Genomic DNA, 14264 nt, shown 5'->3' with positions numbered 1-14264 from the left:
CTGTAATTCCTCCTCGGAGATCGTTTGTTGGACTGTGCAGCTCTCGGGTCTCTACCTTCTCCCAGTGCTCCACGAAAGCATAATTCATCTTCTCCAGGAGATGAGCAGGCACGGTACAGCTGCTGTCAAAAGTCAGGGTTAATGCCCCAGTACCAACCTGCTCGGGGAAGCTTCCAGCTTACCACTACACAGCGGTGACTCCTGGACAAGCTCCCTGCTGAAAAGGGGCAAAAACCCCAAACCCCACCACCGCAACGCCACGAACTGACAGCGGCAAAGCTGCCAAAAACCCACGACAAACACCTGGAGCAGTTTGTGATCAGTGAGCCACGGGACAGGAGCAAACCCTCCTCCTTCCCCCAGCACCTGCGGGAGGCGGCTTCGGGAGCACGATTGCTGCGCCCCCATACCCCGCGCTTCGGGCAGAGCCCTTGGGGCTGATGCTGAGCCCAGCTGCACCCCACACAAATCGGGGAGCCTTGGGGCGTTTTCACCGCTTACTTCTCAGCTGTATCGCCTGCACCCTGCGGTGCTGAGCCCCACCGCGGGGCCGGGCGTGCCTCCACACCTCCTCAACCAACCCCAGCGGCCGGGCGCGGAGGGGTCACTCGGCATTTTGGGGGGGTCCCCGCGTCCTTTCGGGGCCGGTACCCCCGGGAGGCTGCCGGGGCGCCACCTGGCGGCCCCGGGGCGGTGCCTGCCAGCGGGGCCAGGGAGCGGCACGGCCGGGGAGGGCTGGGCACGGCCGGGCACGGCTCGACACGGCCCCCAGCACCGTCCCCGTAGGAGAAGCTGCCGGAGCCCGGAGCCGCCCGGCCGCCGCCCCGCTCAAGTTTCGCGGCGCTAAGAATAACGAGCAGCTGCCGCCGGGCCGGGCCGGGCAGGGCCGGGCAGGGCTGGAGGAAGGCGGCGGAGGAGGAAGAGGAGGAAAAAGGAGGAGGAGGAGGAGGAGGAGGAAGGCCGGGGGGCTCCTGAAGGGCACAGCCCCGCGGCGCCCGCCCCCGCCCCACTCACCGTGCGGTGTCGCTGCTGCTGCCGGCGCCGCGCCAGGGCCGGGAAGCAGCAGGAGGAGGAGGAGGAGGAGGAGGAGGCGGCTGCAGGCGCGGCGGGGGAGGCGAGCGCGGCGCGGCGGCAGAGCAGCAGCGGCAGGGACCTGCCCGCCGCCGCCGCCATCGCGCACGGCCGGGCTCGCTGCGGCGGCGGCTGCACGCCCGGCGGGGCGGGGCCGGCGGCGGGGAGGGGCGGGGCGTTGGGGAGGCCGGCGGCCAATCGGGCGCCTCCCCTTCGGCGGCGGCCGCCGCGGGGAGAGAGGGGATTGGGTGGCGCCCGGCGGGGAGCCCCGCCCACTGCCCGCGGGAGGCTGGGCGGGGCCGGGAGGGGGCTGGAGGGCAGGGGGGAGGGCTCGGGGGGCGGGGCCACGTGAATGGGCGTGGCTTTGCAACCACATGGGCGTGGCTATTGTGTGGGTGGGCGTGGTCAGAAGGAGGGGGCGTGGCCTCGGCTCCCCGCGGGGCACCCTTGGGTGCTGCTGCCCTGCTCGGCCCCGCTCAGCACCCAGGCCTGGGGCTGGGTGGGGGCAGGGCACGCATCAGAGCAGCACGTGCGAGGCAAAGCAGCAGCGCCTCCGCCCTGAGCCTCCTCCATTTTGGCAAATATGCTCAGAATTTAACGTAGTTTTGTAAACGCACCCAAAGAACACCCTCAGAGCGGTTCCAAGAGTTCCCTGGGATGCGTTCTCCCTGCCCTGAGGGCCCCACAGGATCCTTCTCCCATCTTTCAGGCTCCAGCATCTTCATCGCCTGTTTAGAGGCCCGTGCCCAGCACCAGTCTTCAGCCTCTGCACCACAGCAGCCACTTGAAGTCTCCCTGGCATCGCCAAAAGCCCTCCTCCAGGTTTGTCCTAGAAACTGCTGCCAGAGTTTCCTTACGAAAAGGGCTCGTTGGGATTTGGCAGCCTCCCGCATTCCTGAAGAGTCATCACTGCCTATTTATGCCTCTGGAAAATGTGTTTTTTAATGGGGGTTCATTAAAGTCTGAGGAGGACCAGCCTAAAGTGCATCTGGAAGCAACTAAAATTATCTTGAAGGCCTAAAATTAACCTCACCCACGGCAAGTCCTCCCTCCGACGGAGACGCCTGAGCACGCGCCGGGCTGAGTTTGCACATGAAGCAGTGTCACTGCCGCGAGCGCTGTGGAGAGTCACGGCTCTCCCCACGGCTGGTTTGCAAACAATTGCAAGTTGCAATTCCACACTCTGCCGGAGAAAGTGCCCCAAATGGGGTTTCCTGTTCAGGTACCTCCCTGGAGACTCTGCTGCGAAAGCATCGCTGCTCCAGCCACAGAGCGCAGCGCAGGTGCTCTATAAGTGCCACTCTATATAACTAGAGAGCCCAGCTGTGGTGCCACAGGAAGCATTTCTGCAGCAGCATTTCAGAGAGGGGCTGTGATTAGAGCAAAACTTGGCTTTTATTGCCCCCAAGTTCTCAAGAACACACCTCGTCGCCACTGCTCGTCTCCCAGGACAGCCACTGAAGAGCTTGCTGTGATGGAAAATGAAGCAAATAAGACCTGTGAGACACAAGCCTGCAGTTTCTCTGGTTACTTCTTGAGCCATGTTGAAGGACGTTCTGGTTTCCAAACTGTAGCAGCAGCATGGAGAGGCATAGCCCATCTTGGGATGAAATCAGCTTCTGGGGGAAAAAGTCTATTTTTATAAATCAGCTTTTTTCCATCCAGGGTAGCAGGAAGCTTCAAAGACATGCCCTGGAGAAACACAGAAAATTATTAGATAAGGCTGAAAGGACAGAAAAGGAAAAGAAAAAACTCCTCCTGCACCTTTCTGACCTAGTGGAGCAACACCCACTTCCCCAGATCCTTGTCTCTGATGATTTATTTTCAATCTGCCTCATTTCCTTCCCAGCCAACAGGTAAAAGCTCCCCCTCCATGACATTTTTTGAATCATCAAGCTCACCATTGCTGGGGGAGGTTTCCAGGAGGTCCTGCCCTGCTGCTCCCGCTTTCCTCTGCATTGAGTTAAAGGTTTGGTTGATCAGAAAACATACAAAGATTTTAGCTGGTGTCCACAGTGCAAAAGCAGCCCGAATGTGCACAGGTCAACTAAACAACTTTAAATGCCTTTCTTCTTTCCAGGAAAAGAAAAGGGAGACTACAGAGCAGCAGCAGGAAAAAAAAAATAAAAATGAAGAAATAGTAGGGTATCATTAATGTTGCACAGCCTGGCTTACCTCTGAGGGTGCAAGAGACTTGTAACGGGGCACAATTTCTATTTAATTCCTAATTCAGGAATTGCTGCACTGCAGTAACATTGGCTCTCACTTCAGGTCTGGAGTAGAAGTACTCGTCTGGACCCTGAAGAGTTACCTGCTCGAGGGACACACCTCTCGCTAGAAAACCACTTTATCTAAATTATTCTTGGAAACACATTGAAAGGCCCCATCAGATATGCCAGAAAAAGAAAAAAGCAAAAGAAAGCACTTTCACATACATTCACATACAACTAAAACTTTTGCACTTTAATTGAAAATCAAATAAATATACATATATATATATTTTAGATAGTACATAAAAATATAAAGATAAATTAATAAAAATTAAATGCTTGAAAACTAAACTTACACAAATGCTGAAGCCTCATCATGCCACACCTATGATTTGGTGTGGCAGTTCCAGTTACACACTTCTACAACAATGCAAGTGTTCAATTTCTCTTCACGGTATTTTTCTTCTTTTTCTTTCTTGCTCTTGGATCATTTTTAAGCGCTGAGGCTACTCCTGTCATCCTTCTGGTCCAGGTGTTAATGCGTGTACATTAAAAATTCCTCCAGGAAAGGAAGGATCAGGGAGATGCATCATCTCAGGCAGGGATTTCTATTCTAAGAACACCAAAACAACAGATGCTCAGTCTGTTTTCTTTTCAAGAAGGTTGTTTCTAAACAAAATTCAATCCCAATTTTAAAGATTTTGAATAGCCATTTGTCTAATGATTAAAAAAAAAAAAAAAAAAAAAAAAAAAGACTTCCACTGCAGTTTTTGGCACATTAACTAAATAGGTAGCAAATGGAGCAATAGTGGAGGCAGAATTTCCACACTTTTCACCACAACTAAGGAAAAAAGTTGCCCCAAATAAAGTGTTTTGAGACCAGGAGCACGATAAGCAGCTCAGGCACTGTCACACAACAAAATTGGGATTTTTCAGACTGCTTTCCCAGGAGCAGTTTTTGGGAGATTTAGGCTAATTCTCTCAGAAACGGACCAACTCTTTTGGGGGGCTGCTGCGACTTGGTACATATACACCTGAGGCCCTACACACAGGCTGTTTGGACCACGTGTACGGGTTCCTGAGATGCAACACACTGGCCTTTTAGGGCTGATATGTTAAAACTGTATACCCTATTGTGGGAATAGAAATGTTGTTTTTGCAGAGTTACATTGTTTAGAAGGAGGGAATGTGGTACTGAGATATGCTTACAGTGATAAGAAAGTTTAGCAGGCGACCTTGTAAAATGCAGACAATCAGACTCCTTAGGACAATTAGGTGAAAATCACGGTGTCAAGTCAAGTCAGATAAGTGAAGAAACATTACCACTTCAAGCAGTAAAAATGTCAAAAGAAATTTGAAATTTAACAGGCCGGCGACTGAAGGCCATGCATTGTTTGTGAAGCATCAGATAGATTGTGAATCTGGATTACCCACTCAGTGGGGAAACAGGGGAGGGTCCTGCCATCAAAAGGTATATAAACTGTGTTTTGGAACTAGTAGATGCGCTCTCTCCTGCTTGTGGGGCGCCCGCCATTGCAATCGCGAATAAATTACTACTTCACTGAGATCCTCGCCTGAGCCTAAGTTATTGGCTACGGAGTGTTTCTCACAATTTGGGGGCTCGTCCGGGATCCAGTCACCTACTGGGGAGCCCCACCGCTGCAGCAGCAGGAAGGCATGCCCCGCTGATTTCAGCGGTCCTGTGCATCGACGGTGGCGGTTCTGCGGAAAGCTGACAGAGGGCCCGAGACTGGTTAAAGAGGCAGGATCCGTGAAGTAGTGGGGAAAGGAAGAAGGTAGGCACTCCGGGTTTTTAAGAATCGATCCGGTAACTCTGTGCACAGACCAAGGTAAGAAATATTAAGTATTGCCTTGGGGGTCGGGTGATCTGGTGTATGGTAAGCCCTTGCACGGGGAAGTGCTGGCACTACACCAGGGGAATCTGGTGTACGGTAATCCTTGCACGGGGAAGTGCTTGGAAGTACACCAGGGAATCTGGTAAACTCAGGTGTGCGGTAACGCTGGCACGGGGAAGTGCTTGGCGGTACACCCCCATCTTTCAGTACGTTGGTGTGTGGTACACTGCAGAAGGGAAAATTCTGTAGCACATACTGGCGAGGGTTAGGAAAGATGGGAAGTACGAGTTCCAGGGAATCTGGTAAACTCATAGGTGTGCGGTAACGCTGGCACGGGGAAGTGCTTGGCGGTACACCCCCATTTTTCAGTACGTTGGTGTGTGGTACACTGCAGAAGGGAAATTTCTGTAGCACATACTGGCGAGGGTTAGGAAAAATGGGAAAATATGAGTTCCAGGGGACAGGGAGATATCCCTGGGGGAGTGCCTACTAATAGTTCTTCCTGAAAAATGATAAGAAATTGGAAACATAATCCCAAAATTAGAGGGATTGTAAAAGAAAAGTAATTAAAAAAAAAAAAAAAAAAAACACAGGTTAAACATTGTGTATCAGTCTGGACAAAAGAATCAATTAAGGAAACAGCAGTATTTTGGCCAAAATACGGGTCTGATGAAAATTCAGGCTTTAAATTTATGTGTAAACAATAAGATTCCTTTTTCAGAGAAGGAGCCAAGTTATGCTCCCTATAATCTTAATATTGAACTGGTGGCAGCAGCAGTCACTCCAGGAAGGGAGACAGGGACTGTAATTAACACTGTCCCTAAAGAAGTATTGTACTCTAGGCTCTGGCAAGAATTAGAACAAGGTAGAAGATATGTTGAGAATTTTGCCTTCCCTGATACTAACAGTACTAACACTAACTGTGTATCCTCTTAGGTGAACTACCCCCTCCTCCTTACCAGCAGAGAGGTTAGGACTTTTTAAGAAGGAGAGGAAGTCTTTATTCAAGGACCCCAACAGCCTAGCTGAACAATTAGACCAGTTCCTACGACCTGATTTATACTCTTGGGGGAGGGAATTATGTCTATAAGTATGTTGTTTACAGGGAAAGAAATGGGAATGATCAGGAGGAGAGCTGCTATACAAGAATGGGAAAGAGCTCATCCTCCAGGACCAGGGGTAATACCGGCAGGGCAGAAATACCCACTTGCCAATCCTGGCTGGAATAATAATAGTGTGCAACACAGAAATCATATGAGAGACTTGGGGTCAGAATGAGAAAGTACTTGGGGATGAGACCTGATGACCCAGTATCCCAAGGGCTCTTGAAAGTTCATTGTGTGATTAAAGCCTGGAAAAATATGCAGAAAATGCTTCAGAAGGTGGGGGGATGTAGTGAACAGTCACTGGGGGACCCTCCTGCGGGAGGCCCTGGAGGTGTGTGTCCGGAGGGGAGATGAGAAGGAAAAGCAGAGAGCGAAACTAATGGTATTGACAGTGCAGCGGGTAGTGAGGCAGAGGGTTGGAGAAAGATGAAGAAAATCTTCAGGGGGAGTCAGGGCCAGGATGGAAAGGAGAGGAAGAGAGATGAAGGAATGGCAGGCAAAGAAGGCTGCCTGTGTTGTGGCCCGAGTCCTAGCAGAGACAGGCTTTGATAAGATGTTTTAAGTGTGGCCAGGCTGGCCACTTCGAATAGGAATATCTGGAGTGGAAGAAGGAGGAAAGAAGGAAAATGGGATGAAATATGCTATATTGATATGTTGTTTCAGTATCTTGGAGGGAAAAGGTATGGAATTAAGTTGGACCCTGACTGAGCCTTTGGTGCTGGTATTAGAAAAGTACAGTCTGGAGAAAGATGAAGGAAGTGTTAAAAGGGTTGCTGAAGGTGTTAAAGGTGTGGCATGCAATATTTAACAGAGCTGTCTGAAGTTGAATGAGCAGGGAAAGAGGATGTAGGCATTATCTAAGTAACAGTCTAGAAGTTTTGGTATATTTGCATATTTGCTGTGGTGTTTGGTCAGTTTCCCAAGCATCGGGGAGGGGGACGGTGGGGGGGAACAGCCTGCTCCACCAGGGGCCTCTCCAGCGGCCGCAGGGGGGCTTCGGCTCCAGCGCCTGGAGCGCCTCCTCCCCCTCCTTCTGCACTGACTTTGGTGTCTGCGGGGGGGTTTCTCGCTCTCCCAACTGCTGTTGAGCAGCAGGTTTTTGTTTGTTTCTTTGTTTGTTTGTTTTCGTGGATGTGCTCTCACAGAGGCACGGACTGTATTGCTCATGGCTTGGCTCTGGGCAGCAGTGGGCCCCTGTGGGGCCAGATGAAATTGTCCCTTATCTGCCACGGGGAGGTTTCTGGGTTTTTCTCACGGGGGCTGCCACTGCAGTTTCCCACCCCCCTACTCACAGCCCCCGAACCTTGCCATCAAACCCAATCCACTGGGGAACAGCTAGGTCATTACTGACCTGTAAAGTATCAGGGATTAAATTAACTAATGAAACCCTAAAAAGTGGGGCTGGGATAACAGTGCCACTTTGGGGGGGATACCAAGCTGAGACTAGGGGATAAAATGATCACTGGGTAATTATTGTATGTACCCAAGGCAAGGACTAATTTGTTGAGAAGGGATTTGATGATTAAATTGGGCATTCAAATAGTAAATTGTTAGACTGGAATAACAGTGTTATGAATGGAGTGCTCTCTGGCCCTGAGAGCAAACATACATGTATATTCACCTCTGACTGGAAAGACCCTTAAATGGGGGCGGAAGCAACAATATAGGTGGACAATTTTACCTCAGGGGTTTACAGGGACACCTATCTATTTGGGTCAGTTTAAATAACAAAAGATTTTGGAGCAATTACAACCTCCCAAGGAGGTATTAATGTTACAGATATGTGGATCATTTTCTATTGTCAGGACAGGAGAAAAGAGTTGTGAAGAAAGCTACTAACAAGCTATTCAACTTTCTGGGAAAGCAGGGCTTGGGAGTATTAATAAATAAATAAATAAATAAATTACAATATGGAGAAAGAGAAGTCAGGTATTTAAGGCATCTAATGTCTGAAGGAAAACAGAATAAATGCAGAGAGGATTCAGGGAATTGTTGAAAATTAAGAAAGAACTAAAAAGTTTTAAAAGAAAGATTTTTTTAAGGAATCAGGAGCCATGAAGTCTGAAGGAAAATCGATACTCCCTGATGGGAGAGAAATGCTGAATAAAGTGATAATGAGGCAAATATTAACTGTTTTACATCAGAAGAGTCATTAGGAGGTGCAAGCAATGTGTGATGTTGTGCTAAAAAAGTATGTCTGTGTAGGAATATACACTTTAGGGAAGCACATATGTAGAGGATGTACCATATGTCAAAAGGTAAATAAAAAGGTGTTCTGTAACCCATCTAGAGGGGGACGGGAGCCAGGGGTTTGACCTTTCCAAAGTATACAGGTAAACTTTACTGAGTTACTTGTTTGTCCTAATTGACCACGTGACTAGATGGGTGTAAGCTTTACTGCAAGGGTTAAAGCAGGCCTTAGAGATTGAGTGGGATTTTCACAGCCCCTGGCACCCCTCCTCTTCTGGGAAGGTGGAGCGAATGAATCAGACATTAAAGAAGCAATTAACTAAACTAGTGTTAGAAACCCAACTTCCTTTGGTAAAATGCTTACTCCTACAGGTTTAAACAGCACCAAGAAAGGATATAGGAATTTCACCATATGAGATGCTGTTCAGATTGCCCTATCTGGGCAGAAGGGATGAGATACCACAATTCAAAATAAGAGAGTTTCCTTAAGAACTGCATTCTGGGGTTGTCCTCTTCTTTGTCATCTCTCAGGACCTGTGGGTTGTTGGCTCAAACCCCACCTTTGGAATTCCCCATTCACCACCATCATCCAGGAAACTGGGTCCTGATTCGGACCTGGAAAGAGTCAACTCCGGCCTGAATGGGAAGGACAATTACTGACCACTGAAACAGCCGTAAGAATTGCGGAAAAAGGTTGGACTCACTATACTTGAGTGAAGGCATCTGTCGACGCTAGTACCTGGGAAGCTGTTCCTACAAAAGACTTGTTGGAAGTTGAAATTGAAGAGAAAAATCTCGTAGTGGACTCTGAGCAGGATAAGAGCTTACAATTGTAAACTAACCTTTTATTTTCACAGGTAACTAATGAGTGTGACTTGTGATTGAGAGAAAGGACAGACCTATAGCGAACTGCAGTGCTCCCAAGGGGGGGGTTGTTATAGTAGTAGTGTACATCTTATTTTTGTATCGATAATTATTTGGAAACCTAAGGTTTAAAAATAATGACAGGGAAAAATTGATTACTAATTTTGTTTTTAGTGATTCTAGGCCTCAGAGAAGGCCTTGGTCAATTGGTAACTTGGAAAAGGCATGACCAGATAATAGCAAAAACGGGATACCCCATCAAAATATGAGTGACTGTGACAGAGGGTTATGTACCACAAGCCGTCACGTTTGATGCTTGTGAGGTGTTAGCTTGTGGAGATTTAAATGCCCAATGACAATTGAGCAGAAAGAACAAATAACTGGGAGAGACACAACAGCCAGATTGAGAATAGCTGTATGGAAACAATCCTCTATTGCCATCAGAGAAAGGGAGAAACTCAAGGAGAAAACAGGAGAGTAAACAGGAGGCCCTCTGAAATGTGGCAGTTCAAACATTTGAGATTCAAACAGGGTATGGGGACGTGAATGCCTGGATAGAATGGGTCAAATATACTGTCCAGAGTCTCAATCGTAGCTACTGCTATGCTTGTGCCTCGGGATGACCGATTGCCCAGATAGTGCCCTTCCCATGGGGGTGGACCAAAGACTCCCAAGGGATGCGATGTATGATTGCATTGTACCAAGAAAAGACTGCCTGGGGAAATGAGGCCTGTAAGTCTCTCTTTGCTGTTTCTTGCATGATAACTATATCACAGTTCCCCCTGCATTCTCTACAGCTATAGGTAACCATACAGCTTGCCTCTCACGGCAGGGTGTGAGTGCTACCTGGCATCTGGGAGAATTTGCCTTGTGCTACCAAGGACTTGATGGGAAACTGCTCAAGACTGGAGATCCCCAGGGCAGATCTCTGGTGGTACGGTGCAGGGAAGATCTTACGGTCCACCCTACCATCTAATTGGGAAGGCACTTGTGCACTTGTTCAATCAGCTATACCCTTCACCCTGGCATTTGAAAGAGAAACATCACAAATACCCAGAAGTAAAGGAGGCTTAGGAATATCATTTGATGATAGAGTATACATAGATTCTATTGGGGTACCTAGAGGAGTTCCGGATGAACATAAAGCCAGAAATTAAATTGCTGCAGGGTTTGAGTTACTGTTCTGGTGGGTAACAATCAATAAAAATGTGGATTGGATTAATTATTTCTATTATAATCAGCAGAGATTCATCAATTATACCAAGGATGCGATGAGAGGAATCGCTGAACAACTAGATGCCATCAGCAAAATGGCTTGGGAAAACAGGATAGCATTAGATATGATGCTCGTGGAGAAGGGTGGTGTATGCATGATGCTGGGCAACCGTTGTACTTTTATCCGTAACAATACTGCCCCGGATGGCACAGTAACAAGAGCATTGCAAGGGCTTACTACCCTTGCCAATGAATTGGCAGAAAATTCGGGAGCAGACACTTCCATCACAGGATGGTTGAAATCTTGGTTTGGTAAATGGAAAGGGATGGTAATGTCCATATTTACATCCTTGATTGTAGTAGCAGGAGTTTTGACAGCTATTGGCTGTGTAAGTCCCCTGTGTAAGGGGACTTGTCCAGTGGTTAATTGAAACCACATTATTGAAACAAATGACCATAGATCCACCACCCTACTCAGATAAAATGATATTAGAGGAAATGGAGAGCAAAGAAAGCGAAGAAGAGGAAGATATTTACCAAATTACACTTAAAATAAATAAATAAATAAAAATAAAAAGTTTTTGCAAAAATCAACAGTTTATAAAAAAAGAAAAGGGGGGAATTGTGGGAATAGAAATGTTGTTTTTGCAGAGTTACATTGTTTAGAAGGAGGGAATGTGGTACTGAGATATGCTTACAGTGATAAGAAAGTTTAGCAGGCGACCTTGTAAAATGCAGACAATCAGACTCCTTAGGACAATTAGGTGAAAATCACGGTGTCAAGTCAAGTCAGATAAGTGAAGAAACATTACCACTTCAAGCAGTAAAAATGTCAAAAGAAATTTGAAATTTAACAGGCCGGCGACTGAAGGCCATGCATTGTTTGTGAAGCATCAGATAGATTGTGAATCTGGATTACCCACTCAGTGGGGAAACAGGGGAGGGTCCTGCCATCAAAAGGTATATAAACTGTGTTTTGGAACTAGTAGATGCGCTCTCTCCTGCTTGTGGGGCGCCCGCCATTGCAATCGCGAATAAATTACTACTTCACTGAGATCCTCGCCTGAGCCTAAGTTATTGGCTACGGAGTGTTTCTCACACTATATAGTCCTTTAGGGGCTTATATACATACAGATATATCCATAGCCCCTTTCAGACCTTGTAACTATATATGTGTCCCTCAAAGCCTATACATTAGCTGCTTATATGACATTACTAGGCCTGTCAGGATCTATATGAAGTGGTTTAGACCTTATAGACACAGGACGTTATAAATATGTGTGTGTGTATGTGTGCATATATATGTGTGTATATATATATATATATATATATCCCTCAGACCCCAGTGAGGGGTCTCTCAGGTCTTGGATATAAATCCCTCAGACCCTATATACAGTGACTTCACGGGATGTACGTAAATCCTTCAACCCCACACACCGCCCTTTCCTACCCCACGTCTATAAAGATGCAGAATTAGCTGTATGTGTATATAAATGTATAAAAATACAGCCCTCAGGGCTCATGCACACGCCTTCCAGGACCTGCCCGTAGCCCCCTCCCCACATTCACCCGACGTTTTCAAGCACCACCCCCCTCCGCCCCCCCACACCCCTTCTCCACCAGCACCGCCTAACCCTCCAAGCCCCCTCCCCAGCCCCTCAGCCTCCCTTTTCCCCCCTCCCACCCCCTCCATTCCCCCCCTTTCATACACCCCTTCCAGGACCTCCCCAACCTGAGGCGGGCGGGCGGGCGGGGAGGGGGCGTGGCTTGGAGACAGAGCCCCGCCCCCTGCGGAAGCGCGAGCGCGGGGTGGGCGGGGCCTGGCAGGGGGGCGGGGCCGCGCTGAGGTGAGCGGGGCCCGGCGGGCGGGGGGCGGCGGGGCCGGGACCCGGGGTCTGGGGGGGCTCCGCTGGGCTGGGGGGCGCAGCCCGGGCACGGGGCGCTGGGAGCCGCCCTCGGGCCGGGGCAGGGCTCTGGGGATGTGGCTGGGCCGTGCTGAGGGGAGTTGGGGGCGTTAGTGGGGTTAAAGGGGTTAATTGGGAGTGTTAATGGGGTTAATGGGGGCGTTAATGGGGTATTTGGGGTTAATGGGGGGCGTTAATGGGGTATTTAGGGTGCTGGGGGGGGTCTCCCCATCCCCGCCCCTCATCGCGGCCCGGCGGCTGTTGGTGTGAGGGGGGATTTGGGGAGTGACGCCGGCACCCCGTGCTGTGGGGTGCTCCCCTAGAGTGGGGTTTGTGGGCTCTGCAGCGAGCTTTTGGGTGCTTTTCCCCTTTTTTTCCTCGTTTTTTGCCCCGCTGAGATTCGTAGTTTTTAAAGTTTTGTGGTGCTCCGGGCATGTGGAGCTGCCTCCACCAAAATAGCAGAGGGTGAGAGCCTAGTGACACCCCTCTGCCTCAAAACAGGGCGAGCTGAAGCCCTAAGGAACTACAGCACCACTGAGACACCCCCAAACCCCCAGGGAACCGAGACCCTCCCTGAAACCCCGGGGAACTCAGACACCACCCCTTCAAACCCCAGGGAATTACCCCCATCCCCCGAAAAAACAACAAACAAAAAACAACAGGACATCAAGATCCCCCCCACAAAGCCCCCAGGGCATTGAGACCCCCCCCCAAAACCCCAGGGACCTAAAGCCCCGGCCCCTTTAAAGCACATCTTATGAGGGGGGAGCCCCCTGAAGCCTCCTGTTTCCCCTCCTGACTCTGCAAAACGCTGTGGGTGGTGTCAGCCCTGGGCACAGCCTGGCTGTGGGCTCCAGGACGGTGTTCTCCTACTGAAAGTCCTCCGAGAGCACAAACTTTGTGTGTCAGTGAGCGTCTGGGTGCTGGATGGTAAAAAAAAAGTTCCCCTGGGAGCCAGGCACTTGAGATTATTTTGCTGTGAGTTGGTGACTTGTGTCTCAAAAAGAGCCTGGGTGCCAGCGAGGAGGTTTTCTTCAAGTCCTTGCTGCTTCTAAAATTAGCTTACTTTCTCTCTCTCTCTTTTTTTTTTTTTTTTTTTTTTTTTTTAATGTGATTAGGTATCCTGAAAGCTTTTAGCAGCCGAAACCTCACTGCCTGCTTTTTGGCAGCTCCCGCTGTGCCATTGAGCTGGTAAATGCCTGTATCGACGGGCGAGAGGTAGGCGAAAGTGCGAGGTGAGCGGTTCTGGTGCTGGTGAGAGGCCTCTGGCACTGGTGCTTTCGGGGTGCACGGCTGCTGAGTATTGTAGGGAAGCAGCTGGGTGCTGCGTGGGTGTTTATTGTGGATTTCCGCTGGTTTGAGGCCTTTAGGTGCAGTTGTAGAAGCAGCAGCTGGTGGTAGTGAAGTGACTCATCTTTGAGAGGTGGGAAAAAAGCTTTTTAATAGGGCTTTCAGTGTATTGGGGAGGTTTTATGGGATGGCAGCTGTGCTGGCGAAACGAGGCTCTGGCACGCTGTGGCTTCTTCCCCTGTGCCCAGTTGCTAGTGCTGCTTGTAACTGTGATTGCGTCTTTATTAATAAACCATAGGGGTTATGCTTAGATCAAGTGCTCAGCTTCTCCTGCACGAAAAGCCTGTAGTGAAGCGAGCATCATGTCCCCGCAAGCGAGGAGAGGCTGGGAGATGCTTGTGGTGGGTGCTGGCTCAGGAGCCTGGCTCTTTGACTCTCCCACTTTGTCCCAAAGCATGACGTGAGGACATCCCGGCAGGCAGGACAGCTGGAAATCTCGTCTCCCTTTGAAGACACCGCGAGCTGGCTGGCTGAGGAGGAGTCAGGAGGTGTCCCCTT

At 49.5% G+C, this 14264-nt stretch overlaps 2 protein-coding genes and 1 long non-coding RNA gene across 6 annotated transcripts in view; 1 reads left to right on the top strand and 2 right to left on the bottom strand.

Annotated features, from left to right (window-relative positions):
- The window catches only part of MCU (mitochondrial calcium uniporter), a 72439-nt gene extending 71250 nt beyond the window's left edge, over positions 1-1189 (bottom strand). The window contains exon 1 of one of the 2 annotated variants that reach the window (XM_084525119.1): positions 1015-1189. In XM_084525119.1, coding sequence (XP_084381245.1) covers positions 1015-1173 — 159 coding nt within the window. In that variant the 5' untranslated portion in view covers positions 1174-1189. The remainder of the gene's footprint in view (positions 1-1014) is intronic. The other variant, XM_084525120.1, reaches the window with a different exon arrangement.
- Positions 1190-2447: 1258 nt separating this feature from the next.
- Positions 2448-12012, bottom strand: LOC311439448. Its single transcript, XR_014694720.1, has 4 exons — positions 11963-12012; positions 3638-3894; positions 2973-3167; positions 2448-2763 (listed from the first exon to the last, which is right to left on the bottom strand). It is a non-coding gene; the product is annotated as an uncharacterized lncRNA (long non-coding RNA).
- A 278-nt stretch (positions 12013-12290) lies between these two features.
- MICU1 (mitochondrial calcium uptake 1) overlaps positions 12291-14264 on the top strand; it is an 87898-nt gene continuing 85924 nt past the window's right edge. The window contains exons 1-2 of one of the 3 annotated variants that reach the window (XM_084525115.1): positions 12291-12359; positions 13535-13634. The gene's annotated coding sequence lies outside the window, so the exon portion shown is untranslated. Of the gene's footprint in view, positions 12360-12648; positions 13395-13534; positions 13635-14264 lie in introns of those variants that run through there. The other 2 variants (XM_084525117.1, XM_084525116.1) reach the window with 2 other exon arrangements.

Source organism: Aythya ferina (genome assembly GCF_964211825.1).
Source record: "Aythya ferina genome assembly, chromosome: 7".
NCBI classification, from domain to species: Eukaryota; Metazoa; Chordata; class Aves; order Anseriformes; family Anatidae; genus Aythya; species Aythya ferina.
Note: the sequence above shows the minus strand (reverse complement) of the source record. Positions and strands in the feature narration are given on the sequence as shown.